The following is a 23,438-nucleotide window of genomic DNA, read 5'->3' as shown; positions in this document are numbered from 1 at the left end:
AGAAAGAAAGAAAGAAAGAAAGAAAGAAAGGAAAGAAAGAAGGAAAGAAAGAAAGAAAAAACACACTGAACTGACTGAAAATTAAAATATGTTGAAGTTTGTGGGACACAGCTAAAGCAGGGCTGAGAGGAAACTTTATAGCACTGACTGTGTATGTTAGAAAAGAGGAAAAGCCTCAGAACAATAATCTAAGCTTGCACCTCAAACACCTAAAAAAAAAAAGAAAGAAAAGCAAACAAAACCCAAAACAAGCAAAAGGAAGGAAATAATAAAAAAAAAAAACAAGCAGAAACCAATGAAATTGAAAACAGAAAAACAATAAAGAAAATCAATGAGGTGAGTTCCCTGGTGGTCTAGTGGTTAGGATTCTGGGCTTTCACTGCTGTGGGCTGGATTCAGGGAACTGAGATCCCGCAAGCCACGTGGCATGGCCAAAAAAAAAAAAAAGAAAGAAAGAAAAATCTTTTTTGAAAAGATCAATAAAACTGACAAACCTCAAGTGAGGCTGACAAGGAAAAAAAAGAGAGAAGTCACAAATTATTGGTTTTTTATTAATTAATTAATTAATTTATTTTTGGCTGTGTTGGGTATTCGCTGCTGCACGCAGGCTTTCTCTAGTTGTGGCAAGCGGGGGCTACTCTTCGTTGTGGTGTGCAGGCTTCTCATTGCACTGGCTTCTCTTGTTGAGGAGCACAGGCTCTAGGCACGAGGGCTGCAGTAGTTGTGGCTCGCGGCTCTAGAGTGCAGGCTCAGTAGTTGGGGCGCATGGGCTTAGTTGCTCCACGACATGTGGGATCTTCCCAGACCAGGGCTCAAACCCATTTCCCCTGCATGAGCAGGTGGATTCTTAACCACTGTGCCATCAGGGAAGCCCTACAAATTATTAATACCAGGAATAAAACAGAAGATAACACCACAGAATCTGCCAATGTATAAAGGACAATACGGGAATACTACAAAGAACTTCACACACACACATTTGACAACTTAGATAAAAAAACAAAACCAAAAACTACCACAGGGACTCCCCTGGTGGCGCAGTGGATAAGACTCCGTGCTCCCAGTGTAGGAGGCCCAGGTTTGATCCCTGGTCAGGGAACCAGATCCTATATGCAACCACAACTAAGAGTTCACATGCCACAACTAAGTATCTGGCAAGCCACAACTAAGGAGCCCACCTGCCACAACTAAGAACTGGCACAACCAAATAAATAAAATATAAAAAAAAAAAAACTACCACAATTTTCCCAATATGAAATAAGTAATTTGAATAGCCCTGTAACTATTAAGAAAATTGAATTCATAATTTAATAATTCCTCCCCCAAAATCTCCAAGCCTATATGGTTTCACTATAAAATTCTACCAAATGTTTACAGGAAAATTAACACCAATTCTACATAATCCCTCTCAGAAAATAGAAGAGGGAACAATTCCCAATTCATTTTATGAAGACAGCATTATTCTGATATCAAAACCAGACAAAGACAAGACAGAAAAATAACTGACAGACTAGTATCTCTCATGACTATAGATGCAAAAATACTTAACAAAATATAAGAAAATAGGGGCTTCCCTGGTGGCGCAGTGGTTGAGAGTCTGCCTGCTGATGCAGGGGACGCAGGTTCGTGCCCCGGTCCGGGAAGATCCCACATGCCGCGGAGCGCCTGGGCCCGTGAGCCATGGCCGCTGAGCCTGCGCGTCCGGAGCCTGTGCCCCGCAATAAGAGAGGCCGCGACAGTGACAGTGAGAGGCCCGCGCACCGCGATGAAGAGTGGCTCCCACTCACCGCAACTAGAGAAAGCCCTCGCACAGAAACGAAGACCCAACACAGCCAAAAATAAATAAAAAAATATATATATAAGAAAATAGAACTCAGCAGTATATAAAAAGAATTATAAACTATGACCAAGTTGGGGGGTTTATTCCAGCAATTCAAAATTGGTTCAGGATTCAAACACCGATTGATGTAATTAACCGTATAAGAGGTTAAAGGAGAAAAATCACATGATCACATTAATAAATGAAGAAAAAGAATTTGACAAAAGTCAATATCCATTTACGAGAAAACTCTCAGAAAAAGAGGAATAGAAGGTAACTTTCTCAACTTGATAAAGAGCATCTATCAAAAAAACTACATCTGGGACCTCCCTGGTGGTCCAGTGGTTAAGACTCCGCACTTCCACTGCAGGGGGCACCGTGTTCCATCCCTGTTCGGGGAACTAAGATCCTGCATGCAGCGTGGTGCGGCCAAAAAAACTAAACAAACAAAAAACTACACCTAACATCATATTTAACAGTGAAATAGTGAACACTTCCCCATGAGATTGGGAACAAGGTAAAAATATCCACTCTCATCACTCTTATTCAACACAGTACTGGAAATTCTAGCCAGTGAAATAAGGAAATAAAAGGTAAATAGATTAGAAATGAAGAAATAAAACTGTCCCTATTTGCAAATAACATGATTATCTACATAGGAGATCCCAAGGAATCTACCAAAAAAAAATCCTAGAATTAATAAGGGCATTCAGGAAGGTTCACATGATACAAGATTAACATACAAAAATTTATTGTATTTCTACAAACTAGCAATGAAAATGTAGACAACAAAATTAAAATTATAATACCATTTACAATGCCATTTTACAAAGTCAAATTAAGAGAGAAGCACTTAGGTATATAAGAAAACACATTAAGAGCTTATATGCTGAAAACTACACAATGCTGATGAAAGAAATTAAAGTTCTAAATAAATGGAGAGATATAATATGTCCATGTATTGGAAGACTCAAAATAATGTGTTAATTCTACCCAAATTGACCTATAGGTTTAACATAATCTCAGCAAGATTTTTCTCAATTTTCTAAATTACCCTAAAATTTACATAGAAATATTGGGTTGGCCAAAGTTTTCTGTAAGATGTTACGGAAAAACCTGAGTGAACTTTTTGGCCAACCCAATACAAAGGAATTAGAATAGCTAGAACAATTTTTTTTCATTAATTAATTAATTAATTAATTTTTGGCTGTGTTGGGTCTTCATTGCTACACGCGGGCTTTCTCCAGTTGCGGCAAGCGGGGGCTACTCTTCGTTGCGGTGCGTGGGGCTTCTCATTGCGGTGGCTTCTCCTGTTGTGAAGCAACACAGGCTTCAGTAGTTGTGGCACATGAGTTCAGTAGTTGTGGTTCTCAGGCTCTAGAGCAGAGGCTGAGCAGTTGTGGTACGTGGGATTAGTTGCTCCGAGGTATGTGAGATCTTCCCGGACCAGGGCTCGAACCCATGTCCCCTGTGTTGGCAGGCGGATTCTTAACCACTGCACCACCAGGGAAGTCCCCATTTTTTTTTTAAAGAATAAAGTGGGAGGCATCAGTCTAGTCAATTTCAAGACTTAGTATATGGCTATACTAATCAAGACTGTGTAGTATTCGTGAAGGGACAGATGCATAAATCAATGGAAGAAACTAGAGTACCCAGAAGTAGACCCACACAAATATGCTCAACTGATTTTTAACAAAGATGCAAACACAATTCAGTGGAAGAAAGATAAGTCTCTTCAGCAAATGGTATGGTGCAATTGGACAGCCCTAGGGAAAAGAAAAAAAACAACAACTCTGACCTAATTTTCATACATAATACAAATATTAACTCAAAATGGAGTCACAGACTTAAATGTAAAAGGTAAACTATAGATAAAACTTTTGGAAAAAACATATTAGAAAATCTTTGGGATTGCAGGCTAGGTAAAGAGTTCTTAAGACCTGATGCCCCAAACACCCAAAACCCAATCCATAAAAGAAAAATTAACAAACTGGACTTCATCAAAATTTAAAATGTTTGCTCAAAAGACTCTGTTGAGAGGATGAAAAGACAAACTATAGACTGGGAGAAAATATTTGCAAACCACATATCTGACAAAGCACTAGTATCTAGAATAAAGGACTCTCAAAACTCAATAATAAAAAAACAAATGGGCTTCCCTGGTGGCGCAGTGGTTGAGAGTCCGCCTGCCGATGCAGGGGACACAGGTTCGTGCCCCGGTCCGGGAAGATCCCACATGCTGCGGAGCAGCTGGGCCTATGAGCCATGGCCGTTGAGCCTGCGCGTCCGGAGCCTGTGCTCCGCAAACGGGAGAGGCCACAACAGTGAGAGGCCCACATACCACAAAACAAACAAACAAATAATCCAATTAGAAAATGGGCAAAACACATGAACAAACATTTCACCAAACAGGATATACATACAGCAAATGAGCACAGGAAAGGATGTTCAACATCCTCAGCTATTAGGAAAATACAAATTAAATGAGATATCACTACACACCTATCAGAATGGCTAAAATTAAGAACAGTGACAACACCAAATGTTGGTGAGGATGCAGAGAAACTGGATCACTCATATATTGCTGGTGGAAATGTAAAATGATATAGCTACTCTGAAAAAACTGTTTGGTAGTTTCTTTAAAAACTAACACACATGGGACTTCCCTGGAGATCCAGTGGTTAAGACTCCACGCTTCCACTGCAGGGTACACAGGTTTGATCCCTGATGGGGGAACTAAGATTCCACATGCTGGCGCGGTGTGGCAAAAAAACCCCAAAGAAACCCCCACTAAACATGCAACTACCACATGACTCAGCAATTATACTCCTGGGCATTTATCCCAGAGAAATGAAGACTGATTTTCTCAGAAAAACCTCTGTACATGAATGTTTATAGCATCTTTATTTATAATAGCCAAAAGCTGAAAACAACCCAGATGTCCTTCAATGAATGAAAAGTTAAACATATTTCTAGTACATCCACACCATGGACTACTAAAAAGGAATGAACTATTCATATAAGCAACAATCTGTATGAATCTCCAGAAAATTAGGTTGAGTTGAAAAAGCCAATCTGAAAAGTTTACATACTGTATAGTTCCATTTATATAAGTCTTGAAATTACAGGTTTATAGAATTCAGATTAGTGGTTGCTGGGGTGGTTAAGGACTGGAGTGGGGTATGAGAAGTGAATGTGGCTATTAAAGGGCTACATGAAGGATCCTTGGCATGATGGAATTGTTCTGTATCTTGACTGTAACAATGTCAATATTCTGGTTGTGATATTGTACTATAATTTTACAATATATTACCTCTGTGGAAGAACTGAATAAAGGGTACATGGGATCCTTTTGTTTTATTTATTTCTTTATTTCCCTTTGTATTACTTCTTACAACTGTATGTGAATCTATAAGTATCTCAAAATAAAAAATTTAATTTTAAAAATGCACAAAATTAAATGACAAATGCAAAGCATGAAAAAGACTTGCCAAATATGATAAGAAATTAATAACCTTAATATGTCCAAAGGTTTTAGGGGTAGGGGAGTGACAGGCACAAACTATTGGGTGTAAGACAGGCTACAAGGATGTATTGTACAACTTGGGGAATACAGCCAATATTTTGTAATAACTGTAAATGGAGTGTAACCTTTAAAAATTGTATAAAAATTTAAAAAAATAATAAATTGGGGACTTCCCTGGTGGCACAGAGGTTAAGAATCCGCCTGCCAATGCAGGGGACACGGGTTCGATCCCTGAACCAGTAAGATCCCACATGCTGCAGAGCAACTAAGCCCATGCGCCACAATTACTGAGCCTGCACTCTAGAGCTCGCGTGCCACAACTACTGAGCCCGTGTGCTGCAACTACTGAAGCCCGCGTGCCTAGAGCCCGTGCTCTGCAACAAGAGAAGCCACCACAATGAGAAGCCCGTGCACCGCAACAGAGTAGCCCCTGCTCGCGGCAACTAGAGAGAGCCTGCGCTGCAATGAAGACCCAACACAGCCACAAATAAATAAATAAAACAAAATAATAAATTCAAACATGTCCAAAGCTTTTATAAGTCAATAGAAAAACAAACAAATGAGCAAAGAACACAAATAGGCATTTCACAAAGGAAAAATACAAACAGCTAATATGCATCAAAAAAATTAACCCCACCGACAATTAAAAGCAAGAAAAATTAAAACAATGCAAATTTTTCACCCATCAGACTAGCAGAGATTATAAATTAGATGCCACAGAATCTGCTGGGAAGTAAGAGCTCTTATACTTTTGACAGGAATAGAAAATGACAGACTTTTATAGGAGGGCCATTTAGTAAAATGCACTAAAAACCTTTTTAAAAAGTACATACCTTAAAAAAGAAAAGTACCTACCTTTAATCATACTAATTTCAAGTCTAGACATTTATCCTAAGAAAATAATCAGGAACACATGCAGAGACTTATTTACAAAGATCTTCACTATGGCATATAATTTGTCATGTCCCCAGATAAGGTATTATTGGGTAAATGACAGCCATGTATTGAAATAAAATACAGAAAATGATGCTTGAGAAAAAAAATCACAAAAATATTGTGACATATCAAATGAAAAAAAATGGTTACAAAACTATTGCAATATGTGACCCCAATTTTATTTCAAAAGATAACTTTTTTTAATACAAGTTTACCAAAAAGACTAGAAGAATTCACACAGAAAGCATAACAGTGGGGTGGTATCATGGGTGATAAATACATTGTTTTCTGTGTGCTTCTCTGCATTACCAAAATTTTTCTAGTAAAGACTGTGTGTTAAATTGCTTCAGCCATTAGAAGAAAAAAGCAGTAACACGTTTTTAAAAAGGAGCCCTGTGTGGTAAGGCAGGCAGTCAGTTCACACCCTTGGCCTGGGAACAAGCCAGACACTTTAAGGGCACTGAGCCTTTGGGCAAATGGCAGAGACCTAACATGTTAGGCAGGAGCAGCCTCCCTTCCACCTCTGATGAGACATGACTTACCTTTCAGAGTTCCTGAAGTAGCTGCTAATTAGGGTGGATAAGTCTGAGCTCACCCATCACAGGTGTGACATTTGATTTGTTACACTGTCCTGGTTCTTGATTCTACTACGATTGCTTCCATGTTCCTGAAAAACTTGAAACTGTTTTGCACACCTGACCTGAAGTCTTTATAAAGGGTGAAAGGACATAAACATCTACACAAAATTGTATACCCAATGGAAAAAGCTAGCCACCTCCCCCCAAATCATATCCCCCCACCCCAGATCACACCCTCACCTGTAACAAGCACTTGATCCGTTCTCCAGGGGTCATAATTCCCGTGGTGAATACACCAGATAACATCCCAGCTGCAAATAGTTGGGGGTAGCTATATTGAAAAAATAACAAGAGGCAAGAACCTGTGACTAACCACCCAGAACAGAGGCAATCCCAGCAAAGAGGACTTTGAAAGAAAAAATAAGTACTTGGACTGGGCAGAAGTCCAGAACAAATAAAGCATATTTCACACAAAACCCAGGGTCTAGGTATATTCTGACATCAAATTTCCCAAGGCAGGGGTCTCAGTGCCAAGAGCAATATGAGCTTGGTCACGAGGCCCACATGCACACTCAGATGGCCTCACCCATGGGAGAAGTTTCCTCCCCGGCCTGCCATGCACAGTGACTATGGACGAGTTTCCAGGCCTCTCTGAGCCTTGATCTGTAAAGTTCAGGGTTGTTGCGGAAAAAAGCCTCTAACCCAGAATGCAGACCTCAATCAACCCCAGTTCCCCTCCAATCTCGCCTCCTCTGGATCACCAAGGGCCTGAGAACATTTTAAGCCAAGATTCACAAAGGACGGTGTCAAGGCCGGAGGAATGGCTGTGGCCACTTCCACAGGCTAAGGGGGCCAGCCAGGCCAGTTGTGAGGAATGTGCTGTAAGATGCTGGGAAGGGCCCAGTCACGGATGGTACCCACAGACATGATGGGTCCTGTGGCCTTCCATGCAGGGAATAGTCCCCCAGTGGCCAGAGATATGGATCCTCACCATGGCCCTCACAGAATGGACCACATTGAATATTTGGTGGAATTGGAGGCTCCTGGTGTCACGGCCTGTCCCACCTCTGGCATCTCCTTTTCTTTCTAAGATTAGCTATACCAGACTGGTCTGGAGGCAGTGGAGTACAGAGCTACAATTAGCATTTCAATAGTGTTCCCACAATTTAGCAAATGTTGTTGAAAAACTTCACTTTCTTGCCTGGGCCGCAGGCCCCTCCTAACCCCAAGCCTCTGATAGCTGAGCCTTCAGGCCTGTCCCACACTACAAGGAGCCCAAAACCCAGAGAACAGATGTCAAATGGGGAAAGGGAGACATCCATTTCGGGTCCTTCCTTCCAGGGCACCAGTCTCAATGGTCCTGTTTTTTCCAGGCACTCACACAACTACCTCAGGCATGCAAGCCCAGCACACAAGCTGACTGTTCAACAATCAGGAGACTTGCTTTCATGCATGGCCTCCTTTACAGTCTCAGTTCACACTGCTGTCCCCAAGAGGAGTCCTCTCAGCAACAAAACTTCACCTCATGAGACCAACATCTGTTCTTCCATGTATGCCCAGACCTTAGGCTGGACATACCTCCATCTCCCAGGACTGAGGACTTTCCTCTGAACAGGGTCTATGTGTGCACAGGGTACCATGCAGACACCCTACATGGGTGGCCCATTCTGCCACCCTTCACCCCCACATGAGGGAAGCATCTGTGAGTGCTGGACCCGAGGTCCTGGTAATGGTCCTTTCCATACTGTCCCCAAACACTACTGCAGGGAGGGGAAGGTGGCAGGGTTGACATTCAGGATTCAGAGCACGGCAGGATTATGGGGGCAGGAACCTGAGTGTCTCAACCTTTGCTTAAGCAGGAAGGGTGCTTCTCTGAGGACTGACACCATAATATAGGGAATACAACCTCCAGGCTGAAGTACTAGCAGTGACCCCACGGGGGTTCTTGTGCATGGCCCGTGTGAGCTGGCACATGAGCTAAAAGACCAGGTGCTCAAAGAGGACATGTGTCCATAGGACATTTGGACTACCAACAGTCAAACACAGTTTCAAAAGGAAGCCCCACACACCCACATTTGGGGCCACCTGTGGCTTTTTATAGAAGCTGGTCACATTCAGTGGGTCACAAGGACTCCAAAAATAGAGTTTCACATTATGAGCATTTCTATGTCCAGACCCTTACTCAGCCTGCTGTGGCCTGAAGTAGTGACAGAAAACAACCACATGGCACCCTGGGCTGCCTCCCTTGAGCTCCCAATCCCAAGCCTAGCCAGGGTCCTGTGCTGCCTGCAGCCCCTCCCAGGAGTTGGCAGCCTGCACGGCTCAGACTGAGTGTGCCTTGTCATCCCATGTTTCAACTCAGAATTCCCCTGCATCCCAAGAAGCCTGTTTTCATTAACTACTTTGTAAATTCTGAACTATAATTCTGCCTCATCTGCCTCTTCATACCCAAATCTAACTTAAAGTTTACTGAAAGGAAATATACTAATTTATTTCACTTTAACAGAGAAACCAGGGACTTCCCTGGTGCCGCAGTGGTTAAGAATCCGCCTGCCAATGCAGGGGGCACGGGTTCAAGCCCTGGTCCGGGAAGATCCCACATGCTGTGGAACAACTAAGCCCGTGCACCACAACTACTGAGCCTGCACTCTAGAGCCCGTAAGCCACAACTACTGAGCCTGCATGCCACAACTACTGAAGCCTGCACACCACAACTACTGAGCCCACGCACCTAGAGCCCGTGCTCCACAACAAGAGAAGCCCCCGCAATGAGAAGCCCGTGCACTGCAAAGAAGAGTAGCCCCCGCTTGCCACAACTAGAGAAAGCCCGTGCACAGCAACAAAGACCCAATGCAGCCAAATTAATTAATTAATTAAATTTTTTAAAAACCCAGAGAAACCAACATCTGAAATTATTATGTTATTAAAATGAAGGGCTTCCCTGGTGGTGCAGTGGTTAGGAATCCGCCTGACAATGCAGGGAACACAGGTTAGAGCCCTGGTCCGGGAGGATCCCACATGCCACGGAGCGGCTAGGCCTGTGTGCCACAACTACTGAGCCTGCACTCTAGAGCCCAAGAGCCACAACCACTGAGCCTGTGTGCCACAACTACTGAAGCCTGCATGCCTAGAGCCCGTGCTCCGCAAAAATAGAAGCCACTGCAATGAGAAGCCCACACACCACAATGAAGAGTGGCCCTCTCTCACCGCAACTAGAGAAAGCCTGCGTGAAGCAGCGAAGACCCAATGTAGCCAAAAATAAGTAAGTAAATAATTAAAAAAAAAAAAAGAAGTAAAACAAAAGTTGGAACCTTCCCTTCTCCCAACCAGGTGATGGGAAACAAGGCCGCTGCTGTCATTACTGCAGCACCAGGTACCTTCATGGCATTTTACACACATTTTAGCATTCAGACCTCCCAATGCTGTGGAGTTAAGCGATACTACCTCACAGAAGAAATTATGACAACCTAATAAGGGGGTGGGGGAGGGATCTGAGTTTTTCTTTTTCCCTTTTGGTTCACAGGGCAAAGGAAAACTCAAGTACCTCCCTCACGTGGAGCAACCAGGAGCTAGCCCTGGGGACCCAGGAGGACAGCCACTGCCTGTCAGCCAAGGTTCTTTCCCTTAACCTGTATCACACCACCAGGCAGAACAGCATTGAGTCCTCCAGGCTTGTAAGTACTCACCTGAGCACATCCTCTGGGTGTTTTTGTTGCAGTTTCTTCCCCAAACCAAACCCAAAGAAGCACACGGCAAACATGGGGGTGACCCCAATGATGGGGGCGGCCATGCCCCGATATAGACCCATGATGCCCTGCAAGGAATCACAGAAGTGGAAGCTGTTTACAGACACAGCTAACTTTTACATCACTGAAACAGGGAAGCAGTGTGTCCTCTGACCTGTGGCCTCCTTCCCTCACCTCCCCTCCAAGCAAGGAGAGCTTTTAAAAGGAAGAATACTCCCACATTTATCAGAAATAGTTGTCTTCTTATACACTGCTGGAGAAACTGAAAACAGCTCCTATTCTGGAAGGCAATCTGGAAATATGTAGCTTACACTTTCATCAGAAAATTCTGTCTAGAAATGTATTCTAAGGAAATACTTAGATATAGAAAAGAATGACATCAGGAATTTATTAAGTAGCAAAATTCTGGAATGAACCTAAAAATTCTCAAATAGGAGATTGAGACACATTATGGGAATTCCATAAATTGACTATCACATAGCCATAAAATCACATTGTAACATGAGAAGAGACTACTAAGGGAAAAAAAATCAGGCTACAGGGACTTCCCTGGTGGTGCAGTGGTTAAGAATCTGCCTAACAATGCAGGGGACATGGGTTCGAGCCCTGTTCGATCCCTGGTCCAATCCCTGGTCCAGGAAGATCCCACATGCTGTGGAGCAACTAAGCCCGTGCGCCACAACTACTGAACCTGTGCTCTAGAGCCCACGAGCCACAACTAATGAGCCTGCATGCCTAGAGCCCATGCTCCGCAACAAGGGAAGCCACCACAATGAGAAGCCCACACACCACAACGAAGAGTAACCCCCACTCGCCACAACCAGAGAAAGCCCACATGCAGCAATGAAGACCCAATGCAGCCATAAATAAATAAATAAATAAAAAGCAGGCTACAAAACAGAATGTACAATGTGACTTCTTTGGGGTGACATTAGAGGTGTACGAAATTTTTGTATTTCCCAAGTATTAAGACATGAGGGGAGTTCCCTGGTGGCCTAGTGGTTAGGATTCCAGGCTTTCACTGCTGTGACCCAGGTTCAATCCCTGGTCGGGAAACTGAGATCACTCAAGGCGCCCAGTGTGCCCCCCCAAAAAAAAGACATGGGGTTTTTATTGTTAAAGACAATAGTAAGACTGCACATCAATTTTCACTAGTACAGTTTGATAATGAAAGCAACTATGTAGTAGCCAATAAATAGACAAATAGATATCCCAACCAAACAAGTTAGTAAATCAAGGAAGAGGAAGATCTGGGACCCAGGAGACCACGAGTTTGGCCCAAGAGAGATGAAGGGGATTTCCAGGATGGTGTCTGGTACAGTGGGCCTGGGAAGAAACCAGTCTACGTGGGAGTATGAGGATAGAGGACTCCAGGAAGAGTTTGTTTTTTCCAAGAAGAACAAAGCAAAACAATAAACATTGGAACAACAGATTATAACTATTTAGGCAGTGTGGAAAACCAAACAAAAAGGTATTCTACAGGGCATTTAGGGTACAGGATGACAGAGGCAGAGATTCAAAGAAACACAAGCAAATGAAACCGATGCAATTTTTAACCCAACCTCAAGAAAAACAAAAAGTTGTACAAGAAATGAAATGCACATCATAGAACATTACTTAGTTAACAGAGAAAAACACATATAAAGTTGTAATCATGAAAACACCGAATTGTACTAAACCACAAAGTATGATAAAATTATATGGGCAGGGCAGAAAGGTGATAAGGAATGCAAGAGTTAAAATCATCTACCACAAATAGGTAGCAAAAACACATTTTTTTCTCTCTTTTTTTTAATTGGAGTATAATTGCTTTACAATGTTGTGTTAGTTATATTTTTTAAAAAATTAATTTATTTATTTATTTTTGGCTGCATTGGGTCTTCGTTGCTGCGCCTGGGCTTTCTCTAGCTGTGGCGAGCGGGGGCTATTCTTTGTTGCCATGTGCGGGCTCCTCATTGCGGTGGCTTCTCTTGTTGTGGAGCATGGGCTCTAGGTGCACGGGCTTCAGTAGTTGTGGCTCATAGGCTCTAGAGCGCAGGCTCAGTAGTTGTGGCGCACGGGCTTAGTTGCTCCACGGCATGTGGGATCTTCCCGGACCAGGGCTCGAACCCATGTCCCCTGCATTGGCAGGTGGATTCTTAACCACTGCACCACCAGGGAAGTCCCTGTGTTAGTTTTAAAACACATTTTTAAATGTATAAAATACACGTATGCATCTAGGTAGAAAACAGCATTAATAACTGAGAGAGCTGAAAGTAACCTCTAGAGAATTGGGGTGGGAGGGCTACTTTGTTACAAGTCCTTCAGTAGCAAACTAAGTGCTTGTATCATTTTAATACAAATAAGGGACAATTTTTAAAACAAAACACAAAAGTGTTAAAGTTGCTCCCTACAGAAAGTAGCAGGAGAAACAGGGTGGAGTTGCACACTGAGAGGGTCCACAGACCTAGGCTGGAGAACCTGCCTCGCTACAGACCCTGACCATTCACAACCCATCTTCTTTCCAGAACTCAAGGGGCACAACTGTACCGTCAGTACTCCTCCCAGATCCTGCAAAGGTCTAGCACTGCTACAGGCTGTAAGCAGACTCACCAAGGACAAAGTGCAGAGGAGGTAAATAGGAAAGGTGAATAGGAAGAGAAAGTTCTGAGAAGGATCTGCAAAAGCAGCAGGTGACAAAGCCCTCCAAAAGCCCCTCCCACAGCTTCCCACCTGGGCTGAGAGGATGCCCAAGGCCTGAGGGCCAAACCCACGCCTCCCAACAACTCCTTTAGCCTTCCTTCCACTGTCTGGCCTACCCAGTTCCATGCAGCACAACCAAGACCCGTCTGGCAGCACCAGAAAGCAGAGAGCTCAATCTGGCACAGCAAAACCCAGAGACAAGCACAAACATAAACTAAGGAAGCCTATTCAACTCTGCAGAGAGTTGGGTTTATATGAGCCATTCTCACCAGGCCTCCAGCACCCAGCACACTGCCCAGGCGCTGAATAGGTCCTCAATAACATTTGCTGACCAAGAGGCATGTAATCCTGCCTCTCTGTAAAGGCAGAGAACTCTTAGCTGACTTGAAGCCCAAAGACTCCACTGGACACCGATCAGACTCCATTCTGGGCTGATGAAAGGAAGAGAGCCTTACAGAAGAAAAGGCAGCATCGTCTCACGCATAGGTGGTTGGGTAGACTCCACCTCAAAATCTTCCTCCCATGCCTGGGTCCTGCAGGAACCCTGGGAACAACTTTTCCTCCCAGACCGAGTCCATCAATCACCAGCATCCCCTCTTTATCTAGGTGACACCTGCTTCTCAGTTTCTGTATATTTAATAAACACTACATATATATTTATTCATATTAGAGTTATATTTTAGGAAACAAAGGAAAAGTTCTCAACAAGGTCTTGTCACATATATGCTAATGAAGTCAGAAATAAACATCACTAGTAATTAAACCTTTTTTAAAATCCCATGTTTTCACTTTAAGAAATATCTGAAAAATTACTATGTAATTCAATAACCTCAAAGCAATTTAGTTTCCTTTAGTTAGTTTAGTCTAGGGGTTTGAAGACTCTGCTAGCTTCTTTCACTGTTCCTCAGACTGGCTGACTCTTCCTCCAGATTTTATGTGAACTTCTGACACTGATCCCTGTCAAACTGACTGATCCAGATTTGCATTTTCTTCTATTTCATGTCTCCAACTATTCCTCATGAATTCCCTGTGGTCTAAATTGTGCCTTCCAAAAGAGAGAACCATTTTAGAACCATTTTATTAGCTTCAGTCATTCACATAAAACAGTAGCTGGAACTATCAAAGACTCCAGAGCGATGACAATAGGAGAGCATAGGATGGCACGGTGAGAGAGCCACAGCTGTGGGCTAGACCTCCATCAGAACTACGCAAAGTCACCCTATCCCCCAGAGAAGTAATAAATCAACCCTGTGAAACTGTTCCTCTGAATAAGAGAAATGCCCAGCACCAAGATTCCGTACCTCTCTCATAAGAGTCTTCCGGAAACAGTCAAAGGTCCCAGAATACATGGGAGGCTGTCCAGGCAAATTTGGGGGCTGCGTCTGCAGTCGGACCTGAAACCAGAAGTTAAAATACAGTCATTTCCCAGAATCAGAACTGCCTGTCGGTAGCAATGGCCCAACTGTCTGCTAAACTCTTAACAGAGAAAGCTGCACCTCTGTGCATGTCTTCAGCATTCACTTTATCTGCTGGATCAGACTTCTCTTTCCTCCAGTTTATTCAAACCCTGTACTCACAAGTCATTAGTAGCATGCTTTTGGAGAGAGTCACAGTTCCTCTGATTTCCTCAGCCACTTACTTTTGCTATTTATTTCTTATCTAATGGATCCCACAATGATCCAGTGGAATAGGTACTACCAGTTTACAAATGAGGAGGCTGGGTTTAGTGAGGTCAAATCATGTGCCAGTGAATGCAAAGCTCAGTTCAGCTCTAGGCACTCTCCACACCCATTTGAAGTGCCTTGTCGGTGGTTAGGTAAGGTGCTCAACAAAGATATTTTGGAGTGAGGTGGATTTGATCCTACTTTTCTTGGTCCTCATCCTTCTCCACCTTTTGGTGTATCCAATGCTTCAAACTGTCTCTCTTTAAACCTCCCTTCTTGGCACTCCTTCCTTTGTCTCCTTTTCTACTCCAGGCGTCCTCCAAGGCTAAGTAGCCTACTCATCTGTTCCACTATCCCTTTTAGAAAACTCAGATTCCAGGGCTTCAGCTTCTGCTCAGTGATGACTTTTACTCAGCCATCTTCAGACCTTCTCTCCCCACCTTTTGGGCTACATTTCAAACTGCCTGGAGAAGCTGTCCCTACTCATATCACCTCCAGAATCTCATCCTTTTGATGAATCACCCATTTGTGCCAGAGCCATCAGGCTACCCTCTTTCTCAGGATTTGAAACTCTAGCATCCGACCACTTCCTGTTACTTCTGCTCCTCTTATTCACATAGGCACCAAGGTTTTTGGAGAGTTCCTTCAAGAGTCTTCCAGAATCCTAATTTCTTCCTCTCTCTATCTGAAGTCTTCTCCTAGGCCAAGTCCTCACCTATTCTTACCCAGTGTGATGGTTTTCAAATATGCCCACTAACTCTTTGATACTCTTCCCCTTCAAAAGTTAATCCTGGGCTTCCCTGGTGGCACAGGGATTCAGAGTCCACCTGCCGATGCAGGGGACACGGGTTCGTGCCCCGGTCTGGGAAGATCCCACATGCCACAGAGCGGCTAGGCCCGTCAGCCATGGCTGCTGAGCCTGCGCGTCTGGAGCCTGGGCACCGCAACGGGAGAGGCCACAACAGTGAGAGGCCCGAGTACCACAAAAAAAAAAAAAAAAGTTAATCCTAATTCCCCTCCCCTTGGATGTGGGCCAGACTCAGTGACTCACTTCTATCGAACAGAATGTAGTGGTTTTGATGCTATGTGACTTCTCCAAGGCTAGGTGACAGAAAGGTCAGCTTCTGCCTGTCTTCATCTCAGGTCATTTGCTTTGGGGAAAGTCAGCCACCATGTTATGAGGATACTCAAGCAGTCTGAAGAGGTCACGTGTGGAGGAAAGAAGGCCTCCTGACAACAGCCAGCACTAACTGCCAGCCTGTGAATGAACCACACAGAAGCCAATCCTTCAGATTAGTACAGTCCTGGCCAGCATCTTTTTGTTGCTTTTGGTTGAAGGAGAGGGTCTTTGGTTCAGTATTGGGTTTTTTTAAACAGCTTTATTAAGATATAATTCGTATACCATAAAATTCACCCATTTAAAGTATACAGTTAAGTGCTTCTTAGTGTATTTGCAGAGTTGTGCAACCTTCATTATAATCAGTTTTAGAATATTTTCATCACCCCAAAAAGAAACACCACACCCATTAGTAGTCACTCCCCATTCCCCTCTTCTCTCAGCCCCTGGCAATTACTAATATGGCTTCCATCTCTATGGATTTGCCTATTCTGTATATTTCATATAAATAAATCGTACAATATGTGGTCTTTCACACTTGGCTTCTTTTACTTAGCATAATGTGTTCAAAGTTCATCTATGTTGTAGAATGTATCAGTCCTTCATTACTTTTTATGGGTAAATAGTATTCCACTGTACAAATATACCATGTTTTGTTTATCTGCTCATCAGATAATGACAAATTACATTTTTTCCACTTTTATTATTATGAATAATGGTGCTATAAACTTTTGTGTGCAGGTTTTTGTGTGGATATTATGTTTTCAATTCTCTTGGATATTATATTACCCAAGCATAATTGTATTGGTCAAGATTCTCCAGAGAAATAGAACCAATAGGACATGTAGATTTATTTATTTGTTTGTTTGTTATAAGGAATTGGCTCACACAATTATGGAGGCAGACAAATCCTAAGACCTGCAATCAGTAAGCTGGAGACCCAAGAAAGTCAATAGGATAGTTCAAGTCTGAAGACCTGAGAACCAGGAGAGCTGATGGTTCAAGTCCCAGTTCAAAAGCTGGCAGATAAACTAACACAACATTGTAAAGCAATTATACTCCAATACAGGTGTTAAAAAAAAAAAAAGCTGGCAGCCTCAAGACCTAAGAAGAGCCAATGCTTCAGTTTGAGTCCAAAGGCAGGAAAAGACCAATGTCCCAGCTTAATCAGTCAGGAGGGAGGAGTTTCAGCTTTTTGTTCTATTGAGGCCTTCAACTGACTGGAACAGGGCCACCCACATTAGGGAGGGCAATCTACTTTACTTAGTCTACCTTAAATGCTAATCTCATCCAAAAACACCCTCACAGATACACCCAGAACAATGTTTGACCAATATCTGAACACCCCACAGCCCAGTTGACACATAAAATTAACCATCACAGGAGAATTGCTGGGTCATATGCTAACTCTATGTTTAACCTTTTCAGGAACTGCCAGACTGTTTTCCAAAGAGCATTGTATGAATGTTCCAGTTTCTCCACATCCCATCACCTGTTATTTATTTATTTTCAATTATAGCCATCATAGTGGGTGTTAGGTGGTATCTCACTGTGATTTTTATTTACATTTTCATGATGGATAATGATGTGGAATATTTTTCATGTGTTTATTGCCATTTGTATATCTTCTTTGGAGAAATGTCTATTCAGATCCTTTGCCCATTTTTTTCCTTAACTATTTTATTTTTTATTTCTTTATTTTTTTGGCCACACTGCATGGCATGCGGAAGTTCCCTGACCAGGGATCGAACCTGCGCCCCCTGCAGTGGAGGCACAGAGTCTTAACCACTGGACCACCAGGGAAATCCCCCCAGTTTGGGTTGTTTTTTTTTTTTTTTTACTGTCATAAAATACACATAAAATTTACCATCTCAACCATTTTTAAGTGTACAGTTCAGTGATATTAAATACATTCATAACGTTGTGCAACTGTCACCACCATCCAGAATTCTTTCTGCCTTATAAAACTGAATTCGTTTATTAATTAGTAAATTAATTCACTTAGCCTAATGTTTACAGTATTCATCCATGTGGTTGCAAGGTCAGAATTTCCTTCTTTTTTTTTTGCTTTACATGGGCCTCTCACTGTTGTGGCCTCTCCCATTGCGAAGCGCAGGCTCAGTGGCCATGGCTCACGGGCCCAGCCGCTCCGCAGCATGTGGGATCTTCCCGGGCCGGGGCACGAACCCGTGTCCCCTGCATTGGCAGGTGGACTCTCAACCACTGCGCCACCAGGGAAGCCCCAGAATTTCCTTCTTTTTAAGGCTGGATAACACCCCATTGTATGTATATGCCACATTTTCCTTATTCATTTTTCCATTTGTGGACACTTGGGTTGCTCCCATGTTTCAGCTATTGTGAATAATGCTGCTATGAACAGGGGTATACAAATATCTCTTCAAGACCCTGCTTTCAATTCTTTTGGGTATATATCCAGAAATGGAATTGCTGGATCATATAGTAATCCTATTTTTAATTTTTTGAGGAACTGGCATACTGTTTTCCACAGTCACTATACAATTTTACATTCCCAACAACAGTGCACAAGAGTTCCGAGGTCTCCACATCCTCGCCTAATAATAACACTTGTTATTATTATTATTTTTTGGCCATGCTGTGCGGCATGCAGGATCCTAGCTCCCTGATGAGGGATGGAACCGTGGCCCCCGCAGTGGAAGTACAGAGTCCCAACCACTGGACCACCAGGGAAGTCCCTATTGTTGTTGTTTTAAGCCACTAAGTTTTGGGATAAGTTGTTACACCACCAGAGATAACTGATACACCCAGTTATATATTCTGCAGTCTTTTTCCTTGCTATTTTTCCTGCTCTGAGTTCTGCTTCCTAATTCTTCTCAGGTTGCTATCATACTAACTTTTCCAAGACACCATTTCATCATGCTGTTCCTCTAGTACTTTAAATTTCTCATTCTTGATTTTGTTAAGGCCTTATGTCCCAAACTAAGGAACTCACTCTCTAGGCAATGGAGGTGACATGCATATCTGAGGAGTTTATGGGACACAACAGTAGAAATGTCTAGAGGCTCCCGCTGCTTTGCATCCAAAATCCCTTATTTGGTCTTCAGATCGTCCATGGTCAGGCACAACCTGTCCAAGTTAGTAGAGAGAGAAATAGACCAAAACTTCTGACTGATACCATTTTGTGATTTTGTATAAATCTTACATGTCTTATCATGACATCCGCCACCCAGGCCCAGCAAGAACATTAAAGTCCTCCACGGCTGGTCTTATTTTACAGCCTGCTCCCACTATCAAGCCTATATCCACCTTCACTCCTGCCTTCCCCCTACCCAGAATGTCTGGGTCCCCCTACTTCTCCAGTCAGAACTCAGCCAGCCCTTCATCACGTGCCATAAAGCCTTTCCAAACTGAAGTGCTGCACCTCTTGCCTTCCCAGACCACAGTTAGTCGCCTCGGACCTCTGAAAGTGCCTCTAGACCAAGCTTTGATTGGAGGCCACCTGGCTCTTAGAGGTCAAAAGGACAGTAGTGGGCAATTTGTGGTTTTGGCTTAAGCTAAAAGGGGACTTTCTGGCTATTAAAAATGCAGTGGCTTGAGAGTCCGCCTGCCCATGCAGGGGACGTGGGTTTATGCCCCGGTCCGGGAAGATCACACATGCCTCGGAGCGGCTGGGCCTGTGAGCCATGGCCACTGGGCCTGCGCGTCCGGAGCCTGTGCTCCGCAACGGGAGAGACCACAACAGTGAGAGGCCCGCGTACCGCAAAAAAAAAAAAATAAATGCAGTGAGCATTTTCAGTCATTTCCATTTCAGTATAGAGGTCCTCGGGCCCTTCCTGGGAATGACATCTGACTGGGGAGGAAGGACACGAGGATATGGAGGTAGGAGCAACATTTGTATTAGGGAGCAACAGGGTTTCGTTTTTCTTTAAAGAGAGGCTCCAGCTGCCTAGAACTAACAAGACCAAGAGTAGAGAGGCCAGACAATTCTTCTCCCTTACATCAGTGCTGCTTAGAACCACCACTGTCTGGGAAGCCCTAACACACATGGCATTTACCAATTACTGAATAAACATCTGATTTTGTGTTTCACAGTGCCCAAACCAGCCCAGTTGCTTTAATCCTGGTCCTGTGATAGAATGACCCCAGATCCTCTCCTAGATGAAAGGCAGCAAAGAGCTTGCTGCCCAAACTTGCCTGGAGAATGTCCCCAAAGCAATTTCCCTGTGGAGGAAACCCAATCCAACATTCCAATAAGTCTCCTACACAGGGTTCATGCCTGCTCCCTACAGGCTCACCCTGGCCATGATCTGTCAATTTCCTCCAAGTGTGCGCAGAAATAACCATAGAAAACTAGGATGAAGCTTTGAATGCTAAGTCACAGGGTATGGACTCTGGTCTCCAGCAAGGTCTTGCTGAAAGTGTTGCAGGGGAAAGAGTTGATGCATAATGTGAGGATAAGCAGGGAACAAGCTCTGATGAGTTTCCCCCTTCCTGGAGCCTCAATCTGACCACGGCTTCCTCACCAGGTTGTTGTGGGGATCAGCCTTGCCCTGGGAAAGCTGATCACTTGCTTTCCCTGGAAGGAGCTCAGTCAGTGAGGATATCATCGCTTCCCACAGGAGGCCACTCAGGCTAACATGGGGTGACAGGCTGAAGATGGTCAAGAAAGGTTCAAAGGAGATAGTGATGGAGCACTCTGGGCCCAGAGGAATGTGTCAAAATACATGTCTGGAATAACCTTGCCTCAGTCTTTAGCTCTCTTCCTGAAGCGGGATTTACAGATGCCTTTTTCAACCTTGCTGATAATGTTAGGGTTTTCAGAAGTCAGAGCTTTGGGGCGGTGCTCTTTCTTTACCATCCTCAAAGAAGTGGCGCCAGATCAGAATAGGCTTCCGAACAGAGAACTTTTTTTTAAATCAAGAGCCCTTGGTGGGCGGTTAGAGGCTGCTCACTCTGCAACGTCCAGCTCTCTGGGGTGCAGGAACAGTTTCCCCGACCCCCGAAAGGGAGATTCCCTAGACTTCTCATGGAAGCTCCCACGGACTCCGCTTCTATTCCAGACCAAGCCTCGCGGGAGACCCTACTTTCCGCGCCCTGCCCGAGCCTCCTCCCTCCAGCCCGCGCCCCAGCATTCTCGCACCTTGACCGTGTCCAGTGGGTGCCCCACGAACACCAGGCACATGCCTCCAAAGCCGCCGGCCAGCAGGTTCTTGAGCGGGCTAATGGGCTTCGCCTGGTCTGCCATGGTACGTCCGTCAGTCGCCGTGCCTGTCGGTTCCCAAGAGCACCGCTCCACTGCCCCAGCCGCGGGGGCGGCGCCGCCGACCTTTCACCCACTTTCGGGTGGGAGGGGCATGAGCCCGGGGCAGGTCGGGAGGAGGGCCTAGACCGCCTGCCAGGCCCGGCTTCCGCCGAGGGGAGGTGCTTCCGGCCGCAGCCCGCCTCCATGGGCGTGGCTTAAGGGAGCGGGGCGGGCCCGGATGCCTCGTGGGCGGTGTTTGGGAGTGGCGGCGGGTGGTGGACTTACTCCTCCAGGAAGTCTTCCCGGACTTGAGTGTTTCCTCCCTTAAGCTCCCGTTCCTCCACTCACTCCGCAGAAGTCGATTGCGCTCTGCTATGTGACAGGCGCCCTTCCAGGTGCTGGAGGCACAGCTGTTAGCACAGCACATAGGTCCCTGTTCTTGTGGAGCTTACAGACCATAACAAAGATAAATAAGTGAAAAATGCATAGTGTATCAAGTTGTGATAACTGCTATGAAGAAAAATAAATCTGGAAAAAGGATTAGAGAGTATTGGGGGGCAAGGAATTTGCAATTTTCATTAGGTGAGTAAAGGACAGTTTCACTGAGAAGGTGACTGGATTCAAGAACTGAGAAGCTGAGGAAGTGATATATCCATAGATATGGGGGGAGGGGGAGAGATCTTCCAGGCAAAAGAAAAGAATGCAAAAGCCATGAGATGGCCTGTGTCTGGCCTGTTTGAGGAACCACCTGGAGGCCTTTGTGGCTAGAGCAGAGTTAGGAAGATATGGAGGTAATGTTGGCATATCAAGCGGGGCTTTGTGTGCCACTGTAAGGACATCAGTCTCTCCTCTGAAGTAGATGGGAGCTATTCTGGGGTTCTGAGCAGGGGATTGACATAGTCTGACTTATGAGTTAATAGAATCCCTCTTTCTGCGGGTTGAGGGTAGACTACGAAGCAGGGAGCCTTGAGGAGGTTAAAGGTCATGGTCACAGATGCTGGACTCCATCAGAGCACAGCACAGCAGATGGTGAGATGTGTTTGGATTCTGGATATATTCTGAAGGAAAAAGTTAAAGGAATTGTTTTTTGTGTTTTTTTTTAAATTTACTTTTACTTATTTATTTTTGAATGTGTTGGGTCTTCATTGTGGCGCACGGGCTTCTCATAGTGGTGGCTTCTCTTGTTGTGGAGCATGGGCTTTAGGAGCGCGGGCTTCAGTAGTTGTGGCTCACGGGCTGTAAGCACAGGCTCAGTAGATGTGGCGCATGGGCTTAGTTGCTCTGCGGCATGTGGGATCTTCCTGAACCAGGGCTCGAACCCATGTCTCCTGCATTGGCAGGCAGATTCTTAACCACTGCGTCACCAGGGAAGCCGAGGAATTGTTAATGAACAGAATATAAGGTACATAAGAGAGGAGTTAAGGATGATGCTAATGTTTTTGACTTATTGACTCTAGGTGGACGGTATTCAGGAGGAGTTAAGGATGATGCTAATGTTTTTGACTTATTGACTCTAGGTGGACGGTATTCAGGTATTCACTATATTACTCTTTCATCATTTCTGTATGTTTGTAATTTATCAAATTAAAAAGCTGTAAACAGGGCTTCCCTGGTGGTGCAGTGGTTGGGAATCTGCCTGCCAATGCAGGGGACACGGGTTTGAGCCCTGGTCCAGGAAGATCCCACATACCGTGGAGCAACTAAACCTGTGCACAGCAACTACTGAGCCTGCGCTCTAAAGCCCGCAAGCCACAACTACTGAGCCCACGTGCCACAACTGCTGAAGCCTGCGCGCCTAGAGCCCATGCTCCCCAACAATAGAAGCCACCGCAATGAGAAGCCCGCACAGCACAATGAAGAGTAGCCTCCACTCACTGCACTAGAGAAAGCCCGCGGCTAGCAATGAAGACCCAAAACAGCCAAAAGTAAATAAATAAATAAATTTATTTTAAAAAAAGCTGTGAACAATAAACATACCCCTATCTACAGCAGGAACCTCACTGCCAAGCTAACCTAACAACAGTCCTCCTCTGTAGGCACTCCCAGGCTAGCAGGAAGCCTAGAATAAGGAGAATGCACCATGTATGCTAGGGGTGGATAGATTAGTGACAGGATCGGGATTGGGATCAGGAAGTGAGTGGGCCTGACT

The 23,438-nt window shown here is 44.3% G+C and overlaps 1 protein-coding gene across 1 annotated transcript in view; it reads right to left on the bottom strand.

Moving 5' to 3' along the window:
- SLC25A20 (solute carrier family 25 member 20) overlaps positions 1-21,387 on the bottom strand; it is a 32,066-nt gene extending 10,679 nt beyond the window's left edge. Inside the window, exons 1-4 of the mRNA XM_024738321.1 lie at positions 21,188-21,387; positions 14,589-14,681; positions 10,546-10,673; positions 7,100-7,190 (exon numbers count right to left, since the gene is read on the bottom strand). Coding sequence (XP_024594089.1) covers positions 7,100-7,190; positions 10,546-10,673; positions 14,589-14,681; positions 21,188-21,292 — 417 coding nt within the window. The 5' untranslated portion in view covers positions 21,293-21,387. The remainder of the gene's footprint in view (positions 1-7,099; positions 7,191-10,545; positions 10,674-14,588; positions 14,682-21,187) is intronic.
- Between the last annotated feature and the right edge of the window lie 2,051 nt (positions 21,388-23,438).

The sequence above is a fragment of the Neophocaena asiaeorientalis genome, unplaced genomic scaffold (assembly GCF_003031525.2).
Source record: "Neophocaena asiaeorientalis asiaeorientalis breed wild unplaced genomic scaffold, Neophocaena_asiaeorientalis_V1.1 scaffold680, whole genome shotgun sequence".
Lineage (NCBI taxonomy): Eukaryota > Metazoa > Chordata > Mammalia > Artiodactyla > Phocoenidae > Neophocaena > Neophocaena asiaeorientalis.
The sequence above is the reverse complement of the archived record's forward strand: the minus strand, read 5'-3'. Positions and strand labels throughout refer to the sequence as shown.